This window comes from Pongo abelii, chromosome 12 (assembly GCF_028885655.2).
Source record: "Pongo abelii isolate AG06213 chromosome 12, NHGRI_mPonAbe1-v2.0_pri, whole genome shotgun sequence".
Lineage (NCBI taxonomy): Eukaryota > Metazoa > Chordata > Mammalia > Primates > Hominidae > Pongo > Pongo abelii.
In genome coordinates, this window is record NC_071997.2 from 44,411,653 (window position 1) to 44,435,520 (window position 23,868).

The 23,868-nt window shown below is 41.9% G+C and overlaps 1 protein-coding gene across 1 annotated transcript in view; it reads right to left on the minus strand.

Annotated features, from left to right (window-relative positions):
- Positions 1–571: 571 nt before the first annotated feature.
- The window catches only part of RPIA (ribose 5-phosphate isomerase A), a 58,611-nt gene continuing 35,314 nt past the window's right edge, over positions 572–23,868 (minus strand). The window contains exons 4-9 of the mRNA XM_002811804.5: positions 19,139–19,198; positions 16,906–16,970; positions 15,782–15,850; positions 14,842–14,983; positions 13,441–13,540; positions 572–1,533 (exon numbers count right to left, since the gene is read on the minus strand). Of these exons, the coding sequence (XP_002811850.2) occupies positions 1,436–1,533; positions 13,441–13,540; positions 14,842–14,983; positions 15,782–15,850; positions 16,906–16,970; positions 19,139–19,198 (534 nt within the window). The 3' untranslated portion in view covers positions 572–1,435. The remainder of the gene's footprint in view (positions 1,534–13,440; positions 13,541–14,841; positions 14,984–15,781; positions 15,851–16,905; positions 16,971–19,138; positions 19,199–23,868) is intronic.

The window sequence follows — 23,868 nt, forward strand, 5'->3', positions numbered from 1 at the left end:
AGCAAGGGGAAATCAGGGTTCTCAGCATCAAGACTCTTTAACAGCAGGATGGATTCCTTTGAGCCTTGTCTAGAATGCTCACTGAGCTGGTCAGGCCTTTCCTTTCCCTGTTATGAGGCTCTTTTCTGAAGAGCTGACTGTTTATTAAGCAGACTGTCTGCAGATTACAGAGTTGGGGGTGCTAATGAGGAAATTCAGGTTGGGGGTGCTAATGAGGAAATGCAGCAATATGATTTGCTGCATATCAGCTTCCATGACTAAAGAAGGTTTCACTAATATAAAACGTGGAGATAATTTGTGACTTTTGTTCATCTGTGTTACCCTTCATGCATGAAGAAAATTAATACCTTGCCTGACAAAGGGCTATGGCATATTTCCTTAGATAACTGACATATCTGGAAGACAGCTCTCCCAGAAATAATGAAAGTATTTACCTATTCTTTGGTTCAAGATTTCTTGAGTGAATTCCACCCCTTATCACAGATCTGGGTGGGCAAAACTGATTCCTCTCCCATCTTGGCTTTCCTTCTGTGGCCATTTAAATTTAAATTCTACAATAAAGACAAAAGAGTCAAAATGGCACCACACTGTTTTATTTAAACCTGCAAACAATATAAAGAGGTAAGGACTTCTGATGCCAAATCATGCAAGTAATAACAAAGGAACAGAGAAAAATATTAATAACAAAAAGAAAATCATTAAAAATAAAAAAAAACAAAGTACTTCACATTTCACAGCAGTGCTTTGGCAGTACTGGCAAGCATTTCTGGTCAACTGCTTCCAACAGCAGGAATATGAAGAAACCCCCAGATCTTAGCAAAAGTGTAACCACATTTTCTCCCTGACAGCTTACATTCCGAGTCATTCCATACTATACCGCTCCACTCCAGTTTTATAAACCTGATCTTAAGATGTAACTAGGTATTAGGTGTGCTCACAATAAAAACTAACTAAAAACAAATCAGAGGGTAGCAGACAAGTAAACAAAGTTTCCAGTAAGGCATCAAGAGATCACTGCTGGTGGGCCTCTCACTTTACCAGCTTAAAGAAGTTTTGATTTTTATTTCTCAGCAAACTCAATATTCAGAAGCTTTACCAGCAGACTCAAGTCAAAGGTTTTAAATACAGTTCACCTCTCTTTTTTTTTTTTTGGTAAATATTTCATATAAAACATGAACTCAAGTTCTACTTCATTTAAAAAACTGAATATTTTAATAGTAAAAATATATGTTTATATTTCTCTTTTTAAAAAGACATTTAATAACAATACTTCATAAGACTGGATTTAACTTCCCCTCCCACTCTTCCCCCCGCCCCCCCACCACAAGTTGTCCACCCTGGCAGAGATACATTAAGGCAAAGGCTCCTAGAGAGGTACGTCCACCTTGGCTGTGGGCTGGAGACTCAAGGTGAACACACTCTGCTCCTTGCAGGGTCAACAGAAAGGCTTCTCCCTCATGTTCACTGAGCCATCCTGCATCCCAAAGTAGACTCTCTCAGCCATGTTGATGAATAGGCCTGTGTCCACCACACCTGCAGGACAAAGGACAGAAAGAAACATTGTTTCAGCCTCCCAAAGCAAAAACAGACTCAAAGACTGCAGGGTCACTAGAAGCAACTGTCATACACAGCATTGGACGAATGACAAATCTAAAGCCTTTCTCTCCCACAGAGCAATGAAAAGAGATTCTGATTATCTTCATTTCTTCTTGCCACCTCTTTCTCCCCTCCCACTTTGGCCTTCTTTCTGTACCCAAACATGCTAAGCTTTGTCCTGCCCTGAGGCCTTTGTTCATGCTGTTCCCTCTGCCCGAGCCAGTCATTGTCAAGCGCTTCAAGGGGCTGGCTCAGCTCTGTCCTTCAGACATATCAGATGGCAAGTCATCCTCTAGAGACCCTCCATGACTACTCCAACCAAGAAGCCCCACTACCAGTTATTTTCAATCATACCACCAGCCTTGAAAGATTTCCTCGGAATGGGAGGAGATATTTGCAAAGCATATACCTGACAAAGGACTCATATCAAAAATATAAACAATTTATAAATCATCAAGAAAAAGACAGAATCCCCATAGAAAAATGGGCAAAAGACTTGAAGAAGTACCTCACAAAAGAAGCTATCCAAAATGGCCAATAAACATTTTAAAAGATGCTCAAATTCATTCACTGAAAGGAAATACAAATTAATATTACAAGATACCACTACACACACACTGGAGTCAGTGTAATGAAATTCTGCTGGGATGCAAAGACACTCATACACATTGATGGTGAAAGCTGAGCTGGCAAAAGCACTTTGGAAATGTTCATCTTCCAAAGCTGACGGATTTAAACCTAACCACTCAGCAATTCTACTCCTCGATATACAACTGTTAGGCTTACATTTGGTCATCAAAAGACATGTGTAAGATGTTGATAGCGGCACTTTTCCTATTAGCTAAAAACTGATAATACCCAAATGTCCATCACGAGTAGAACAGAGACTGGGTATGGTGGCTCATGCCTATAATCCCAGCACTTTGGGAATGAAGCCCAGGAGTTCAATGGAGCTCCAGATGGAGCTGATGGAGCCCAGGAGTTCGAGACCAGCCTGGGAAACATAACATAGAGATGGCAGCTCTACAAAAAACACAAAAATTAGCCAAGCATGCTGGCACATGCCTGTAGTCCCAGCTACTCAGGAGGCTGAGGTGGGAGGATCGCCTGAGCCCAGGAGCAGAGGTTGCAGTGAGCCATGATTATGCCACTGTACTCCAGCCTGGGTGACAGAGCAAGATCCTGTCTCCAAAAAAAGAAAGAGAAAAAACTAAAAGAGTAGAATAGATATAAACTTTTTTTCACACACATACAGATGATGGAATATGATTCAGCAGTGAAAATTAACAGCTACACACAACCTTTACCAAGAATATTTACATATACTCACACATACTTCAATGACATAAACTTTAACTGTAAGAGTAACTGTAACTGTAAGAGAAAAGGTATAATGGACCAGGTATGCAGGGAAACAGATACCTGCACACACTGCTGGTAGAAGGCTAAGTGAATACAAGCTACAGACGGCAATTTGGTACCATCTAACAAAAATCACAGACACATTAATCCTTTCATCCAGTGATTCCCTGCTAGCAAAAATCTGCAAACATAAATGACCACTAGTGGTGATCCAGTTAAGTAATAATGTTACATAGGTAAAGTGGAATACATGCAGGTATTCAGAAAAAAAAGGAACAAGGAAGCTCTTTTATAAGCCAGTGTGTAATAATCTCCAAGACAGGCAAGGCAGGAAACAGAACATGTATAAAGCAGGCTACCGCTAGTGTAAAAAGGGGTGGGGCGGGAGGAGTTTCAATTTGTGTGTTTATGAAAGTCTATCTCAAAGGCCACACAATTTTGGTAACACTGGCTGCCTCCAGATAGGGTAACTAGTTGGTTGGAAAAGTGGAAAAGAGGACTTGCCACTGTTTAACTCATAATTTTAAACTACACAAATTCAAAAGGATAAATACAATGAAAACTTGCAGGAAAATGGCAATAGAAGACAGGATTAATGTGCAGCACCCACTTGGACAGACAGAACAGTGTGTGGAGACACACATTGTGAACTTTTGCTCCAAGAACCACCACAGGAACACACCAGGAAAACCAAAAGAATTCACAGACCCTTTGAAAGAAGTGGCTTGCTGCTGCAAACTCCATAAGACAGCCAAAAAACTGTGAGTTCCCAAAGTGTGAGAGGGGGAAAAGTTTGCCTCTGAACATACATCCCCACCAGGGAACCTGAAAAATCCAGATCACAGGAGACGGATTTAACTTTACCTAGAGCTGAAATGGATTTAGAGAGCTGAGCAAACTATAAAAGTAGAAGCAGCAGCAGGAAGAGCCCTGTAGACACTCCCAGTCCCCAGCTTGAGCCCAGGGAAGCCATCCCTGGCTCTATCTCACAGGGGTCCTTGGGGAAGAAAAGGCAGCCAGCAGAACTGGGAAGGGGCCACAGGGTGAAGGAAGCTTCTAGCTGAACTTCGTAATAATTTCAACTGAGCACAAATTTTCCTGAGCAGAATCCGGTGGGGGACAAATGGGAAGTGCAGATACAAATGAAGAACCCACAGCCGAAGGTGCAGGCAGGCAGGCAGGGAGGGGCGAGGCCTGAGAGGCCTGCTTGCTTTCTCAGTAGGGAGGCCTGTAGCCTGGGGCAAGATCTCAGCCCTGCTCACCATGGTGGGGCATGGCGGGAGTGAAACTGGTCTTGCTGGCTGTGTGGCAGCTGGGTGGGGGTCTGTCACTGGCGGCTTTCTCCTACTTCCCTGGCAGCCTGTATGACGCAGAAGAGGCAGCCATAATCCCCCTGGGAACATAACTCCATTGACCTGAGAACCACCCCCCGACCCCACACAGTGGCCACAGCAAGCCCTGCCCAAAGAAAGTCTGACTCAGACCCACCTAACTCTGCCCTAACCTGATGGTTTTTCTCTACCCACCCTGGTAGCCAAAGACAAAAGACATAAACCCTTGGGAGCTCTATGGCCCTGCCCATTACCTAAGAAACCAAAATACTTATCCTGGCCAACGTAGACAAGCTTGTATCCCCCTATACTACTGCAGCTGATGCTTTCTTGAAAGCACCACCTCCTGGCTGAAGGCCAACCAACTCAAGCCACTACAGAAACTCGTAACAGAACAACCCTGCTCCAAAAAGGGGAAAACAACAGCTAATTCCACCGCCTGCAACATCCTGGCTAACCAGAGATCCTGAGTCTGTCCACATGGCAACTTCACTGCTAGCATAAACCAGCATTCAAGAAAACCAGTGCACTAAACAAAAATACAACCAGGGACTTCCACAGAGTCCACTTCACTCTCCTGCCACCTCCACCGAAGCAGGTGCTGGTATCCACAGCTCAGGGACCTAAAGACAGATCACATCACAGGACTTTCTGCAGACATTCCCCAATACCAGCCTGGAGCCCGGTAGCCCCACTGGGTGGCTACCCCCAGAAGGGCATAACCACTGCAGTCCAGCTCTCAAGAATCCTCATCCTTAGGGGAAGGCGGAGAACACTCCATCAAGGGATCACCCCATTGGACAAAAGAATCTGAACAGCAGCCCTTGGATTCCAGATCTTTCCAATGAAACAGTCTACTCAAATGAGAAGGAACTAGAAAACAAATTCTGGTAATACGACAAAACGAGGTTCTACAGCACCTCCAAAAGATCACACTAGCTCTCCAGCAACGGATCCAAACCAAGAAGAAATCTCTGAATTGCCAGATAAAGAATTCAGAAGGTTGATTATTAAGCTACTCAAGGAGGTACCAGAGAAAGGTGAAAACCAACTTAAAGAAAATTTAAAAGGACTCCAGAGAAACAGATATCATAAAGAAAAGACAATCAAACTTCTGGAAATGAAAGGCACATTTGAGAAATGCAAAATACACTGGGAAATTTCAACAACAGACTAGAACAAGTAGAAAAAAAGAACTTCAGAGCTCGAAGACAAGGCTTTCAAATTAACCTAATCCAAGAAAGACAAAGAAAAAAAGAATCAAAAAAATGAACAAAGCCTCCAAGAAATGTGGGATTATGTTAAACAACCAAACATAAGAATAACTGATGTTCCTGAGGAAGGAGAGGAGAGAAATCAAAAAGTTTGGAAAGCTTACTTGAGGGAATAATTGAGGAAAACTTTCCTGGTGTTGCTGGAAATCTAGACATCCAAATAAAAAAGCTTGAAGAACACTCAGGAAATTCATTGCAAACAGATCACCACCTAGGCATACAGTCATCAGGTCATCTAAAGTAAGACAAAGGAAAGAATCTTGAAAGCTGCCAGGCAAAAGCATTAGGTAACCTATAAAAGAAAGCCTATCAAATTAACAGCAGATTTCTCAGCAGAAGCCCTACAAGCCAGAAGGGATTGGGGTCTTATCTTTAGCCTCCTTAAACAAATTAATTATCAGCCAAGAATTTTGTATCCAGCAAAACTAAGCTTCATAAATGAAGAAGAGATACAGTCATTTTCAGACAAACAAATGCTGAGAGAATTCGCCACTACCAAGCCAGTCCTACAAGAAATGCTAAAATGAGTTCTAAATCTTGATACAAAACTCACAATACACCTAAATAGAACCTCCTTAAAGCATAAATTTCACAGGACCTATGAAACAATATCACAGTGCAAAAAAACAAGGTATCCAGGAGACAACTACCATGATGAATAAAATAATACCTCATATCTCAATATTAACGCTGAATGTAAACTGCCTAAATGCTCTACTTAAAAGGTACACAATGGGCCAGGCTCGGTGGGAGGCCAAGGCAGGCAGATCACCTGAGGTCAGGAGTTTGAGACCAGCCTGGCCAATATGGTGAAACCCCGTCTCTACTAAAAATACAAAAAAATTAGCCAGGCATGGTGGCGGGCACCTGTAATCCCAGCTACTCGGGAGGGTGAGGCAGGAGAATTGCTTGAACCTGAGAGGTGAAGGTTGCAGTGAGCCAAGAACATGCCATTGCACTCCAGCCTGGGCAACAAGAGTGAAACTCCGTCTCAAAAAAATAAAAAGATACACAATGGCAGAATGCATAAAAATCCACCAACCATGTATCTGTTGTCTTCAAGAGACTCACCTAACACATAAGGATTCACATAAACTTACTGTAAAGGGGTGGGAAAAGATACTCCACACAAATAGAAACCAAAAGCAAGCAGGAGTAGCTATTCTTCTATGAGACAAAACAGACTTTAAAGCAACAAGTTAGAAAAGACAAAGAGAAACATTATATAATGATACAAGGATTAGTCCAACAGGAAAACATCACAATTCTAAATATATATGCACCTAACACTAAAGCTCGCAGATTTATAAAACTGTTACTACTAGACCTAAGAAATGAGATAGATGGCAATACAATAATAGTGGGGGACTTCAGTACTCCACTGACAGCACTAGACAGGTCATCAAGACAGAAAGTCAACAAAGAAACAATGGAATTAAACTATACCCTGGAGCAAATGGACTTAACAGATATCTATAGAACTTTCCACCTAACAAGTACAGAATATATATTCTTTTCTTCAGCCTGGAACATTCTCCAACAAGACAGGCTACAAAACAAGTCTCAATAAATTTTAAAAACTCTAAATTATATCAAGTACTCTCACAGATCACAGTGGAATAAAATTGGAAATCAACTCCAAAAGGAACCCTCAAAACTATACAAATACATGGAAATTAAATAATCTGCTCCTGAATGATCTCTGGGTCAACAATGAAATCAAGATGGAAATTTAAAAATTATTTGAACTGAATAATAACAGTGATACAACCTATCAAAACCTCTGGGATACAGCAAAAGCAGTGCTGAGAGGAAAGCTCATAGCCTTAAATGCCTAAACCAAAAACTCTGAAAGAGTACAGATAATCTGAGGTTACACTTCAAGGAACTAGAGAAACAAGAACAAACCACACTCAAACCCAACAGAAGAAAAGAAATAACTAAGATAAGAGCAGAACTAAATGAAATTGAAACAAAAAATACAAAAAAGATAAATGAAACAAAAACCCGGTTCTTTGAAAAGATAAAATCGATAGACCATTAGTGAGATTAACCAAGAAAAGAAGAGAGAAGATCCAAATAAGCTCAATTACAAATGAAATGGGAGATACTGCAACCAATACCACAGAAATACAAAAGATCATTCAAGGCTACTATGAACACCTGTATGTGCATGAACTAGAAAATCTGGAAATATACAAGCCTCTTAGATTAAAGCAGGAAGAAACAGAAACTATGAACAAATCAATAACAAGCAGCGACACTGAAACAGTAATTTTAAAAACTGCCAACAAAAAAAAGTCCAGAACCAAATGGATTCACAGCTGAATTCTATCAGACATTCAAAGAATTGGTAGCAATCCTACTGAAACTATTCCAAAAGATGGGAAAAAAAAGGGAATCCTCTCTAAATCATTCTATGAAGCCAGTATTACCCTAATACCAAAACCAGGAAAGATCATAACAAAAAAAGAAAACTACAGACCAATATCCCTGATGAACATAGATGCAAAAATACTCAACAAAATACTAGCTAGCCAAATCCAACAGCATATCAAAAAGATAATACACCATGATCGAGTGGGTTTCATACCAGGGATGCAGGGATGGTTTAACATGTGCAAGTCAACAAATGTGACACACCACATAAACAATTTAAAACAAAAATCATATGATCATCTCAATAGATGCAGAAAAATCATCTATCAAAATCCAGCATCCCTTTATTATTAAAACTCTCAGCAAAATCAACATAGAAGGGACATACCTAAAGGTAATAAAAGACACCTATGACAAACCTACAGCCAGTATTATACTGAAAGGGGAAAAGTTGAAAGCATTCCCCCTGAGAACTGGAACAAGACAAGGATACCCAGTTTCACCACTTCTATCCAACATACTACTGAAGTCCTAGCCAGAGCAATCAAACAAGACAAAGAAAGGGCATCCAAATCAGTAAAGAGGAAGTCAAACGGTTGCTGTTCACTAATAATATGATCATATACCTAGAAAACCCTCAGGACTCATCCAAAAAGCTCTTAGATCTGATAAATGAATTCAGTAAAGTTTCAGGATACAAAATCAATGTGCACAAATCAGTGGCACTGCTATACACCAACAGCAACCATGTAGAGAATCAAATCAAGAACTCAACCCCTTTTATGACAACTGCAAAAAAAATAAAATACTTAGGAGTATAGCCAACCAAGGAGGTGAAAGATCTCTACAATGAAAACTACAAAATACTGTTGAAAAAAACCACAGACAACACAAATGGGACACATCCCATGCTCATGGATGGGTAGAATCAACATTGTGAAAATGACCATATACTGCCAAAAGCATTCTACAAATGCAATGGCATTCCCATCAAAATACCGCCATCATTCTTCACAGAACTAGAAAAAAAATCCTAAAATTCATATGGAAAAACAAAGAGCCCACATAGCCAAAGCAAGACTAAGCAAAAAGAACAAATCTGGAGGCATTACATTACCTGACTTCAAACTACACTATAAGGTCATGGTCACCAAACAGCATGGTACTCGTATAAAAGCAGGCATATAGACCAATGGAATAGAATAGAGAAGCCAGAAATAAAGCCAAACACTTACAGCCAACTGATCTTCAACAAAGCAAACAAAAACATCAAGGGGGAAAGGACACCCTATTCAACAAATGGTGCTGGGATAACTGGCAAGCCACATATAGAAGAATGAAACTGGATTCTCATCTCTTATACAAAAAATCAAATCAAGATGGATCAAAGACTTAAACTGAAGACTTGAAACTATAAAAACTCTAGAGGACAACACTGAAAAATCCCTTCTAGACACTGGCTTAGGCAAAGATTTCATGACGAAGAACCCAAAAGCAAATGGAACAAAAACAAAGATAAGTAGGTGGAACTTAATTTAAATAGAGAGCTTCTGCACAACAAAAGGAACAGTCAGCAGAGTAAACAGACAACCCACAGAGTGGGAGAAAATCTCCACAATCTATACATCTGAAAAAGGACTAATATCTAGAATATATAAGGAACTCAAATTAGCAAGAAAAAAAATCCCATCAAAAAGTGGGCCAAGGACATGAATAGACAATTCTCAAAAGAAGATATACAAATGGCCAACAAACATATGAAAAAATGCTCAACATCACTAATGATCAGGGAAATGCAAATCAAAACCACAATGCGATACCACCTTACTCCCACAAGAATCAAAAAATAATAGATGTTGGCATGGATGCAGTGAAAAGGGAATACTTTCACACTGCTGGTGGGAATGTAAACTAGTACAACCACTATGGAAAACAGTGTGAAGATTCCTTAAAAAACTCAAAAGTACAACTACCATTTGATCCAGCAAAACAACTACTGGGTATCTACCCAGAGGAAAAGTAGTCATTATATGAAAAGGACATTTGTACACACATGTTGATAGCAGCACAACTTGCAATTTCAACAATATGGAACCAGCCTAAATGCCTATCAACCAACGAGTGGATAAAGAAAATGTGATATATATACACATACACACACACACCATGGAATACTACTCAGCCATAAAAAGGAATGAAATAATGGCATTCACAGCAACCTGGATGGAGTTGGAGACCATAATTCTAAGTGAAGTAACTCAGAGATGGAAACCCTAACATAGTATGTTCTCACTTATAACTGGGAGCTAAGCTATGAGGACGCAAAGGTGTAAGAATGATACAACAGACTCTGGGGACTCGGGGAAAAGGGTGGGAGTGGGACGAGGGAGAAAAGACTACGCACTGGGTACCGTGTACGCTGCTTGGGTAATAAGTGCAACAAAATCTCAGAAATCACCACTAAAGAACTTATCCATATAACCAAACATCACCTTTTCCCAATAACTATTGAAATAATTTTTAAAATTTAAAAAAAACTCCCAAAGACAGCTCCCAGTAAACAAATGAAATGGAGTAGTGATCGAGTAACGAAAAGCCAACAGGCAGAGCAAAGAGTTGCTGAACACAAATAAAGGTCCCTGACACCAAACTGTGCCTATGCAACTGGATCCTTCCAAAGATGAACAAAGTAGCCACTCAAGACCCGTTTTCAAAACGTCTGCAGTATAAGGAGAAAGTTTCCACTGATCCAAAAGACAGTTAAACCAGGTTCAGAAAAGGTTTTAAAGAAAGAGCAGAGATGAATGGGCAGCAGTCTAAGGTAAGACTTTAGAGCAACTTCTCTTTCAATTACTGAGATGCTGGGTGTGACTGACCTCCCCCAACTCCTTGATAAAATATAGTGGAAAGAGCAGAGGATGCTAAATGTGAACCTAGGGGAAAGAACTCCAGTAGCCCTGGCCCTTCAATTCAGTCACTCTGCTCTGGGTGGAATACAACAAAACATCAAAGGGAGTTGTTCTCTAAGTGTCCTCACATACTGTGTACGAATGCACATGGTAACAGAGATAAACAGGGAAACTCGTCCTACTTCTGTTCTCCTGATACTTGTCCAGCCGTGAATCTAATGGACTCAATCAGGAAAAGAAAAAATGAGAAAAGATACAGCAAACCACTCTGATTGTCCTGTAGATATCACATTATATGATTTAATACCTAGGCTCTTTTATCATTTTCCTCACTTTAAGTTCCTAACAAAACTCTGAACGTCTTTAGGATGCAGCTTCTACATACTTTTTATGAAGAATCACATAAGGGAAATTTCCTTACAAAGGACATTTCAGAATCTTAAGAAGCCAAGAAAGGTCTAACCAGGAGCAAGAGTGACACCTAGTGGGCACTGCAAGAAATCCACCTATACGGCAGCCACATTGGTGAGCCCTTTCCTCCTGGGGCCCTGGGTTTGTTTGCATTATCACCAAGGACAAGTTCTCCCATTTTACTAACAGTGATTTGCAAATCTTCTCTTCCTCCTACCTTCTTGGCTGTTTAGTTCTTCCACTAAAGAGAGAACACTAACCAAGAAAATGAGTATAAGCCAACTCATCTTTTTGACTTAACGTGGTAAAAGACTGTCAATAAAAAACTAAAATAAAATAACAAACTAAAGTAGAATTGGGGCCAGGCACAGCGGCTCACACCTGTGATCCTGGCACTTTGGGAGGCCAAGGGAGACATTGAGCCCAGTTCAAGACCAGCCTGGACAACATCGTGAAACCCCGTTTCTATAAAAAATTCAAAACTTAGCCGGTCCTGGTGGTGTGCGTCTGTAGTCCCACCTACTGGGGACACTGAAACGGGAGAATTGTTTGAGCCCAGGAGGTCAATGCTGCAGTAAGCCATGATCACACCACTACACTCCATTCTGGGTGACAGAGCGAGACCCTATCTCAAAAAATTAATAAATAAAGTAGAACTGGAAGAACTAGCTTTTCATTACACAGCTTATATTCACACTATTTTAAATCCCAACTAGCACAGGTATATCTTAGAATCTTAGTATATTTAATTAATAGTAACAATAGTACTTTTCTTTCAAGGGATTTATTCATTCAACAAACACTTTCCCTTCTGCAATGGGCACTGTTTTAACTCATTTAATTCACCCAACAACCTTATAAGGTAGGTACTAGAATTAACTAGCACCTTCTACATAGGAAGAAACTCAGGCACAGAGATGTTAACTAACTGCTAAAAGGTAACATGCCAGAGCACACCTGGGTTAGGATCCTTATCCAGAATAGTCTACTCCATTAAACTGGACTGAAAGGTCCTGTCAGCCAGTTCTGGCCCAAGAATACTCCATGATAGGGAATATTCCGTTAGCCTCTTAGTCTCGCAATATCCTAAGAAGCTGATACCTCTCAAGACTGCCTCCTCCTTTTAATCCCCCTGTACGAGCCCTTGATACCTCCTCTAGCCTGGACCAGGACTCCAGCCTCATAACTCATCTCTACACTGCCCACCCATCCTTCACGCAGAGCCCCATCCTGGCTCTTATTCCATCATTCCCTGGCACAGCTGCATTAGAGGCTCCCCAAGGCTCTAAATGTTCATTTTACATAGCCTCTCCTCGCCTCCTGCTTCAGCAAGTAAGCATTAAACATTCAGGGTCTAGTGGCAGACAACTTAGGGTGCCCATCTTGGTGCTGTCTTTGGGCAAATGGCTTAACCTTTCTCAGCCAGTGCCCTGCTCTGTAACTACCTCATAAAACTGGGAATCAAAGGAAACATTTTTAGACACTTAGCACCGTGTTTAACTTATGTTATGCCAAGGCATGGATGAAAAACCACCTCTACACCATAGAACATCCTCACATTCTCCCAAAAAGAAACTTTTTGTGCACTCTAGACTCTTGGTATTCCTCTAGTAGAACTGAGCACATTCTATCTTATTCGTAGGCATGGCTTCTACACATACACACAGATTTCCCCAGGTTTACATCAATTCTCCTTGAGGACAGATTACAAGTCCTCCAGATCGAAGTATCCCCTGTAACACACAGCACAACATCTTGCCTTTGGCATGCATCCAATGAATGTGGATTAACTGAGTCATTTTCCCCCCTGCTTAAGAAGAGAGCCCACAAAAAAAGGCTGCAGTCCAGCTCCTGGAAGGAAAGGTTCTACCCACAGAACGATGGCCTTATATTTCAAGGCAAGTCCCCTCTGAACTTCCATCAGCTTCATGACTATCCCAACTCAAACAGGCTGTGAAATGCACAAGCAACAAAGCTACTAGGTAAGCAACAATTGTTGGTGGAAGGGAATATGGCAAAGGAAGTGAAGTTAAAAACCCAAACATGGTATAAAGGGAATTCTTCTTTCCAACCAAGCCTTACAAAGCCCATGTCCATTGTGCCTTCTGTGGCCAGATGTAGGGGCCAGTTATGAAGGGCATGGGTGTGTATATGACTGGTGAATGCCACTCATGTTACCTGGGATCATTTTGATAGCTGTGTTCACTTCACTCCATTTGTGTACCCGGTCAAACTTCCAGTCCAAGATAAAATTCCCATTATCTGTCACCACAGGACCCTAGAAGATAATTTTCCACAGTGACCAAGGATGCAGATACAGGTAGGCAGAGAAGGACAGGAAAGTAGAGGGGATAACCAAAGACAAGTATGCATTTTAACCTGCTCCCACCTTATGCTTTCTAGGTGTGCTGTGAAGTGGTAATAAGCAGGAGCTTTGAAATCAGAAAGACTTAGATTGTAGTCTTTTTTTTTTTTTGAGAGAGAGAGAGAATACAAGCCTCTTAACAAATGTATCAAGCTATTTTTACTCACATGAGCTCCCACTATGACTATGTGAACATGTCACAATTATCACCACATTCCTATCTGATTTCTGGTTCGTTGTTCTTACTTCCTTAAGTTAGTCCAAAATTCATTGTTCTTATCTGCTTCCTTAAGTTACTACTTGGCTAATAAGAAAAAGGGCAAGAAACAGAGTCCAAAAGACAATAAGAACACTAGCAGCAATGTGGCTTTCAAATAAGAACTCTGACAGGGTCAAGGTTGAATGACTTCTCCATTTCGTGCTGCATTTCTTTCATGTGCCGACAATCTGAACGTCAGTCAGAGCACTGTACAATCACTAGGAACAGAACTACGGTTTTTTTTAAAGTCACAGAAACACTGGGGACAAAATATATCAAAATAAAAATGTATCAGGGTAGGGTGACAGATCTTTTCGATATCCTCCAAAATGTTTACGTAGTTACATATGTAACTGTGGTTAGCTTCTGGATTGCTGTCTTTGCTTATTTGTTTATTTAAGTATAAAAAGAGGGAAAAGTTCTGCGCAATCCACTTTAGAAGCTAAAGAGAAACACGAAAAATGTGGACCATCTGGAGAGTATTCCTGGGGAAGAGTTCACACACCCCAAGAAATTCTACTTCTTGTCACATTTAACCACAGAATGAGAGGAAAGAAGAGGGAGAAAAGAAGTTACACCATGGAACCTAAAAAACTTTCTGCTCCAAGCAGGTTCCCAAAGCCAGGGTTTCACAGCTGCCAATCAGGGTGTTCCAGGCCTCAGGCACAAAGGTCAGATCACCTGTGGGATGTCAGAACCTGAGGCACAGAGAAAGAATCATTCCCCTATCTATACAAAGGAGATGCACTGTATTAAGTGTGGTCTTGTCTACACGAGTTTGAATGCAGAAACTAACAGGCCAACTCTCCGAAAATAAACAAATACATCAATTAAAAATAAATAAAAGCCAATTGCCTGGTGGAAGCACACAGGACCCAACTGCAACAGAAGGGAGGACACCACACTGAAAACCTGAGTGCACCCAGCACACGCCCGGCCAAACCAGGCCACTCACAGCCTTGTTGACAGCCATTCGAAGTTCAACCACGCCCCCAAACTTCTGGCTCACAGCTCGGCTCACTGGGACATAGGCCATTGGAATGACCTCGATGGGGATTCCCTTGTGCCACTGATCCCCGAGATTCTTCGAATCTTTCCTGGAAAGAAGGAGTCAAAAAGTACAATAAAAGTAAATAAGCTCAACAGTACAGGCAAACACCAGATTCAGGAATGGGGTTAATTAGATGGTGGGAAGGCAAGGAAAGTGATCAAGGGCAATATACACAGGGCTTCAAATGAATTAGCTGTTTTCACTATATAGGAAAAGAGCTATTTGAAATAAATATGACAAAAATGTTAAAATCTGATATTGCTGGCTTGTGGGTATGTAGGTGTTTAATATTTATGCTCATCCTGTGGCTATATTTCACAAGTAAATATACACATACACATATTTGAAATTAACATGCTCAGCACAAGTGCTTTTGACTACATTCCTTGAAGGAGCATCTGAGAGCCTGGTCAAAGACTATCAATGACACCAGTCACCTGCGGCAAACCCTGACCCGAGAAGAAGCAGGGCACACTGAGTCACTGCCCGTGGGCAGGGCACACCCTGCCTCCTCTGAGGCTCCCTGTGAGGATCCAGTGAGTGACATGACACATGAGAGCATGCTCTGCTAACAGGGTGACAAGCTGTTTACCCGTTCCACTGAACACATGAAACAATGCTAGAGATCCTGGCTGCGGATAACAGTGCTGTGATTAGCAACATCTACCTTCAGCCTAGAAGCAGAACATAAGGTCTCCTAGACACTGTACTAAGTCCTAGCCATCAGTCTCAGAAAGTCAGAGAGTCCCTGCAGCTCTCCATTTCCTCTTTCACAAAAATGGGGATGAGGCTTGGGGGTCCAATCTACCTCCTCAGTTGGCAGTTCAGACACCAGAAACTGTACCTGAAATCAGCAATCACGATGAAGCGACTAGCATAGCCAGCCACAATCTTCTCCTGGGTCAGGCAGCCTCTGCAGATAGGAAAGAAGCAAAGGAACACAGGAGTAAGACAAAAATCTCAGTTTGGGAACTAAGGTCAAATACAGGAATCCCAAATCCACTCAATCCTGGCACTTAAAGAGAAACTTAACTTTTAATTTTTAAAGGGACATCCCCAGTCCCATCATGCTGCTCCTAGTAAATAGACTCTAGAAACATTACCCTTGTCTGGGAGAAACCTAGAAAGCAGACGGGTTCCCATTCAGGCCAGGCATAATTCCATCCAAATGCATCTGAGAGGGAGCATTGTGTTCAGGGAGACGTCATCTGGACATGGCATGAATGGGAGGGTCTAGAAGCTGAAGAGGGCACGCTTTGAACAACCTGCCCAGTCGACTATTTGCCAATGAGGGTGATGAAGTGGGGAGAGCCCAGAGCACTGAATCAGCAGATTTGGGTCCAGGTCTACCTCTAGGGTTTAGCAGCTAAACTATCTCACATCTGCAGTTGACAGGATTAAGTAACACATAAGAAAATCTAATAAACAGTAAAGTGTGATTTTAAACAAATGCTGCATCACTCAATGGTCTGCTTGATTATAAGAACCAGCAGAACAGGATTTCACCTTTTCCAACTCACCATTCCCACCACTCCCCAAATCAGCACTTAAGAAATACCCAATTAATGTTTTCCAAATGAACAAATAATATCCCTAACTGCTCACAGAGGTAAGCACAGCTTTAAAGCAAAAGTCACACACTGGTGCCCACAGACCTAACAATCTAGCCCAGTATTATTTTGATTTGGCCTTAAGTTTTTAAAGTCTGAATCAACAAAAGAACACAAATCCACAGAGAATCCATTACGATGAATGATCTCACTAAAGAGGCCCAGGTTCCTTGTCAGTAAATTGCTGCTAATGACCAGAAATGCTGAGTTGGGTCTAAGGCCATATGCTATCAATATCCTAGGAGAAAGACAAACTGGCATACATCACAGTGGCAATTTGTTTATTCTGTATCCATCTTGCTTTGCTAAGGATTAACTGGCAGATACTCTTTAGCACAGAAGCCCCCACAACACTCACCCGCCACCCTTGATGAGATTGAGATCAGCATCTACTTCATCAGCACCATCGATGGCAAGGTCAATCTGTATTGGGGGAAAGGTAAAGATACAAAAACCACTCGAGGGGAGCCTCTGCTAATTGCCTGAGCATGCAATAGCTCATCAGATACTCAGCAGCCCTATTAGCTAATTCTAGTACTCCCATTTAACAAATCAAGAAATTGAGCTACAAGAGGTTAAGCTGCTCCACTAGGATCAAAGGGAAACAGCACAGGACTTGGGACTCTAACCAGGGTGCAGTTCTTACCCACAAGACTATGTTCCCTTTTCTCATTGATGGGCTTCTCTGTGGACAAGCTGGCGTTATTTAGAGCACGTGTTCTCAGTGTGGGTGCTATCACCTCCCCCAAGAGGCAAAAATTAGTTTTTGGTGGGGGAATAAAAAATCTTAGACATTACAATGAGTTTTGTCCCACCAAAGGGCCAATACAGTAATATCTGTGCTACTAAATTCCATTGGGGGTGGGAAAAAAAAAAAAAAACTGATTCAGAAGTCTCTGTACTAACTGTGAGCAACCTCACAGGCAATTTCAAGTGGACATGAAGATCAAATGAAGAGATACATAAGAAAGTTGATGAGTTCCCGAACTGGAAATTACTGGGGCATTGCCACTAAGACCCCACTTGTCTGGGCTTGCCCGCTCCCTCTATTAGGAAGCTCCACCACAAGCCCCAAAAGCAGTTGAGGGGCAAATGGGTTCATCTAGCTTTCAAAAATCAAAATCAAGAAAGTTACACATTTCTCATCACTCATGGTACTCCACATGGACATTGTAGGAACCCCAAGTATATTTTTAAAGACAGCAAGCAGTATGCAGGGTACATACTCTATTCATGGTGCAGTTACTAAGTTGCTTGGCATGGCTGGCATGGCACAGGTGTAAAAAATACAGTTCCATATGGGTCATGCTTGCTTCCAGCCTTTTACAGATTCCAGCCTTTGTCTGAAGTTACAGCCGGCACTGCTCTCCCCAGGCCTGCATTAACCCCAGAGCTAGGCTGCACTGTGGCAATTCTCAGGGGTATGGAAAGTGGCAACCTTTTCTGTCTGGGCTCCAGGCCCACCTTCAGCCCAAACCACTCTCTTCACAGCTGCTGAACACATGATCAGCCTGTGCCGCTGGCTCTGCCCACAGAAATCCCCAAGTCCTTTGCATAGTTCTTACTAACCCCTGTGAGGCCCATGTGTATGACAGAAACATGGGCTACTAGATCACCATCAAGTCTCAACCTGCTTGGTTTTCCAGGTGCCATAAAACCACCCCACTTTTCCTATCCAGCTTTGCTTTCCCTCTCCCCGCTTTCCCTCTCCCCACTATGCACCAACGCAGTACACTCACTCTGTCCTATCACCCCAGCCAGTCCGAGCAGTGTCCATTTGCCCACATGGAGCTGTTCCTGTGGTTCCCATCTACCACTCTCTGGAATGTTCTCTCCTGCCCCTGCCACCTGGCCTTTATAGCCCAATTCAAACTTTACCTCTTCCCAAAAAACTCAAACTAGCATTAGTCTAGAAGAGATGTGCCTGAGTTCAAATTCTGATTCTGCCACTTAAAACCTGTGGCATTAGCCATATGACTTACCCAATCTGTGCCTTTTTCACATCTATAAAATGGGAAAATTATGATATCCTATCTTCAAGAATACTGGAGATGAAACAGTTTAATACAGGTACAGCACTTAGCACAAAAGCTGGTACATAATAATGGCTCAGAAAATGCCAGGTAGTGTGTGTGATACTGCTCACCCTCACGAACGTCAGTCTCCTCTGGACTGCCCCTGTGTTAGTCTTTACCACAAAACTTAGTTTTAATATTTTCAAATGTCCATGGCTGCCTCAGATGATTCTTCCATATTTCCACTTAGTGGCAAGCTCCATGAGCTGGCTCACTCTTATACCTCTGCACAAAGACCTCAGGAAGCCCTGGATACAGCCCTGGGCTTGCCCACTTCCCTTTAATACATTCACACTGAGCCCTCGGGGTTAAACCACAAGGAATGTGGTGGAAAGGAATCACCTCGGCACTTGTGATCTCAGCCAAAATTAATACTCAAGGTCCCAGGAGAAAACTTGGTACAACTAACTGACATCTTCCCTAGATTTTACAAGATATCTGGAGCCCATGAACAAGTGCAGCCATAAAAAAGCGGAGAGAAATACACAGTGGTCTGCCTCTGAGTGGCAATCTTACCTCTGGGTGTCGATCCAGATCACTGAGGGTCAAGCCATACTGCAGGATGAGCTGGCGGGCCTGCGGAGGACAGGGAAGAGCAACCACGATCATTTACTTCAGTTCATGGCAAGGATTCTCAGAATTCTTCTGGATTTAAGTGTCCCAAGTCCTACCCAGGCTCTCTCCCAAAGCCCAGCATGGCCCACCATGAGGTAGGACATCTAGCCCCATGAATGGCAAAACTAACTACTGATTCAACCTGGGAGCTAGGAAAAGGCAAACAGCACAGCAAAGACCCTGTTCCAATGCAAAGCTAAGAGCTCCTCGTCAGTGACTTGTGATGAAAGAGAATACCATGGCATCCTAAAGCTTCTGGCAAAACAAGTGTGACAAAAAATTCCTAACATAGAACCAAATCCACAACTTATTAGAAAAGCTTTTAAAACAATCCAATGGTATAAAAACAGACTGAGGAAGATCACTATGAATGGACATGGAGTGGTTCCCAGCCCACACTGTTAAGTAAATATGAGGAAAAGAATATATACACTTAAAAATGCCAGAATCCACAAAGACTAAGTGAGGAAGTCAGCAAATTTAGCACACTAGACTGGGAGAGATTTAGGATGTTTGTGAGAAAGTCAGCACCACAGACGTTATAGTCAAGCTTCAGAGCTAACCTTCTTAAAAAGGTGACAAAAGGGGAGAACAGTGGTTACAGCCATCAAATTTTGGCTCTGAGCAGGATTCATAGCTGGAATAAAAGTACCTCAAACCTTCATGTTTGAATGCCCAAGTCCCAGTGATGTGGGTTTATGTTCATGTCATTGCTTATAATGCACAGAAACCAAAGGATGGAAAACTTTTTTGTAAAGACAAGCCTTCACAATGTTTTCTGCTAAAAACAAAAAGCACCTGAGATTAAGAATCAGAAGGTCCAGGTTCCAATCTTAAATGAGCCAGCCCTGTGACCCTTGGCAATTTTTCTCATCTATAAAAAGATAGGGACAGATGAAATGACCAAGGCCAACCTTCTAATCTAAAATCGTAAGACTCTAAGGCTAAAACATAAAGATCTTGAAAATTGTAATGTTGGATCCTGATTCAAACAAACTAAAAAATGTATTTTTAAAGGATAAGACAATAAAACACTTTGAACCCCAGATTTGATGTTATTAAAAATTATTGATTTTATTAGAAATTATTGCTCTTTTTAGTATTGTTGTGATGTTTAAAAGACTCCCCATTTTCCAGAGACACATATGAAATATATACAATGAAATGATATTATGCCTGGAATTTGTTTCTAAATAACAAGAGTCAAGGGGATATTTAGGTATGGATGAAATAGGATTGGCTGTGAACTGATAATTATTGAAACTGGATGCTGAGTACATGGAAGTTCATTTTATTGTTCTCTCTCCTTTCTAAACTTTGAAATTTGCCATAATAAAAAGCTAAAATAAAATGCTGGCTGAATAAGCAAGTTCAAAAAAAACCTTATGATTTTGAACTTATTAAAGAGAAATATATGCTGAAAAGGAAAACAGCAAAAATAGTATTGCTAGATTATTTCTTAATTCTTAGATTTCTCCAAAAGTACTATCAGAACTATGCAGCCATTAAAAACAAAAAGAGAGAGAGATCATGTCCTTTTCAGGAACATGGATGGAGCCAGAGGCCATTATCCTTAGCACAATAGCGCAGGAACAGAAAACCAAATACCGCATGTTCTCACTTGTAAGTGGGAGCTAACAGAGGGCAACAATACACGCTGGGGCTGACTGAAGGATAGAGGGTGGAGGGTGGGAGGAAGGAGAGGATCAGGGAAAATAACTAATGGGTACTAGGCTTAACACCTGGGTGACAAAAAAATCTGTACAGCAAACCCCCATGACATGAGTTTACCTACATAACAAACCTGCACATGTACCCCTGAACTTTAAAGTTTAAAAAAGTGAAAGTAGTATTAGAGAAACCATCCTAACTTCAGATCTGAGATTATAAAAACACTGGAAAGTGGCCTCAAAGAGGGCCCCAATAATCCTCATCTCCTGACATTCATCCCTTTGGATCATCCCTTCCCATTGTCCCAGAGTTAGTCTGTGTGAGTGACCAATGGCACAAAGCGGAGGTGATGATATGACACTTCTGAGATTAGTTTATAAAGAACGCTGCAGACGGAGGGCAGGGGTAAGGCTGCACACTGGCATGCTCCTCTCTCTCTCTCTCTCTCTCTCTCTCACATGCGCACACATGCACGCACACACACACACACACACACACGCACACAAGGGGTATTAAACCAATCATTAACACATTGCTAACAGCCATGCGCGGTGGCTCATGCCCATAATCCCAGCACTTTGGGAGGCCAAGGTGGGTGGATCACTCGAGGCCAGGAGTTCAAGACCAGTCTGACGAACATGGTGAAACCCCATCTCTACTAAAAATACAAAAATTAGCTAGGCATCATGGTACCTGTAACCCTAGCTACTCAGGAGGCTGAGGCAGGAGGATCACCTGAGACCAGGAGGTGGAGGGTGACAGTAAGCCGAGATAGTTAGTGTCACTGCACTCCAGCCTGGGTGAGACAGCAAGACTCTTTCTCAAAAACAAACAAAAAAAAACACACTGCTAATTGATAAGGACGTTTTAAAAATAGCTGTCATGTCCTGGACAAGGAGTTGGCTCTCCTTCCCCTAAAAGGCACATTATCTCTACTTCTTCTCTACCATATACTTATAAAATATTGCATACATGAACGCAGCATTAATTCTTTGAACATCTGTGGAGTGCCAGGCACCACACCAGACACTGAAGATAGTAACACACACTCTCCATGCACAAGGGCCTCTATATTCTTATATAAATGTACCTTAAATCAGGGGTGCCCAGCCTTTTGGTTTCCCTGGGTCACGCTGGAAGAATTGTCTTGGGCCACACATAAAATACGCTAACACTACCAATAGCTGGTGAGCTTAAAAAAAAAAAAAAAAAAATCACAAAAAAACTCAATGTTTTAAGAAAGTTTATGAATTTGTGTTGGACCACATTCAAAGCCATCTTGGGCCATGAGTTGGACAAGCTTGCCTTAAATGATCACTACAACCAACTGAGCTATGCCTCCTCACCACAACCACCAGCCGCCCACCCCAGTACCTGACCAAAGCCTGGCATATGAGAAGGGCCTGGTCGGTGAGCACTGTCTGTTTCTGCAGCTGGGAGGCCCACTGTGATTCCACTGCATACCCCCATACTCCACCCTCAACTTCTGCAAGCCCTGAGACTCTCCCATCTTCCCCAACAGACAATAAGCAACAACACAAGGGGAGCATCTGTACTCCCTTAAAACAGTTCTGTGCCCCACTTCACAACACGAAGCTCAGGAATTCTGCCGGTTTGTTAAAATAGTCAACTGAAGTCTGGGCCCCTGTACAATGACTTCAGGATCCCACTAGGAGAGAACACTTTAAGCCTGTTCCCATCAGCAAGTTCTCCAATTCTCCCTTCTCCCCACCTATGACTTGCCTCCCCGCAGGAGTGGTCCAGCAGCACAGCACTACAGAGAAGTCCTGATTACAAATGGTGTGAGCCTCATCCTTCCTGAATGTTAGGTTGAATTGTGTTCCCCCCAAAAAAGATCTATTGGAGTTCTAAGCCTCAGTACTTCAGAATGTGATGTTTTATGGAGACAGTGTCTTTAGAGAGGTAATCAAATTCAAATGAGGCCATTAGAGTAAGGTCTAAATCAGTATGACTGATGTCCCTATTAAAAGCGGAAATTTTGACACAGAAACAAATAGGCCCACAGGAAGAACAACATGTGAACATGCAGGCAGAGATCAGGGGGATGGGCCTACAAGCCAAGGAACACCAAAGGATATTAGCAACCCACCGAGAGAGGTAAGAGGAAGGCACAGGACAGATTCTCCTTCACAGTCTCAGAGAACCAATTCTGCTAACACCTTCATCTCGGACTTCTAGCCTCCACAACTCTGAGACAATACATTTCTCGTTTTTTTTTTAAGCTATTCAGTCTGTGGAACCTTGTTATGGCAGCCTTGGCAAACTGATACATGGAGTTCAACAAACAGCATAAGGGTTTTGACCCACTACTGGCTCAGTGAGCACATGCAGCCTCTGGTGCTCCACTGAGATCTGCATCTGCTAGACACCAGAAGCTTCTAACAGGGAAGCATAAGGGTCTCCGGAGCATGTAGAGTAAACACCCCTGCCTGCCTCTTCTGGCCAGAGCTCTGGAAAGTGCAAGGAGCAGGAAAGCTAATGATTAGCTTGTGATTCTGAAGAAAGGCAAGAAGCAAACCCCACAGCTGGTACCTCTAAACGTCTCGTGATTAGGGATAGTGGCACTTGGCAGGCTACTGGCACTTCTGTTTTCCCTTAATTTTATAATAAAACCTGAAAATGTAGTTTTATTATTTCAAAAAATGTGGTTTTCAGGTTTTATGGTGCTTACACAGTAGAAGCGTAAACATTTTCCCTTCTACTACCTAATCAAGGTAGAACCGAAGGCAGAGTGAGCAATAAATGCTGTTTTTGGTTTAAACCAGTTCTGGCTTTCAAGTACTTTACCTTCTTCTTTACCTTCTACCTTTAAAGTTAAAGGCCTTTAATTTTAAAGAGCAAATCCACCAAAATCATTTAAATCCCTACAGGTTTACTTGTTTAAAAAGTAGGGCATGAAACTGTTAGGGCTCAGGATACCCCAAAATAAAAGCCTCAGA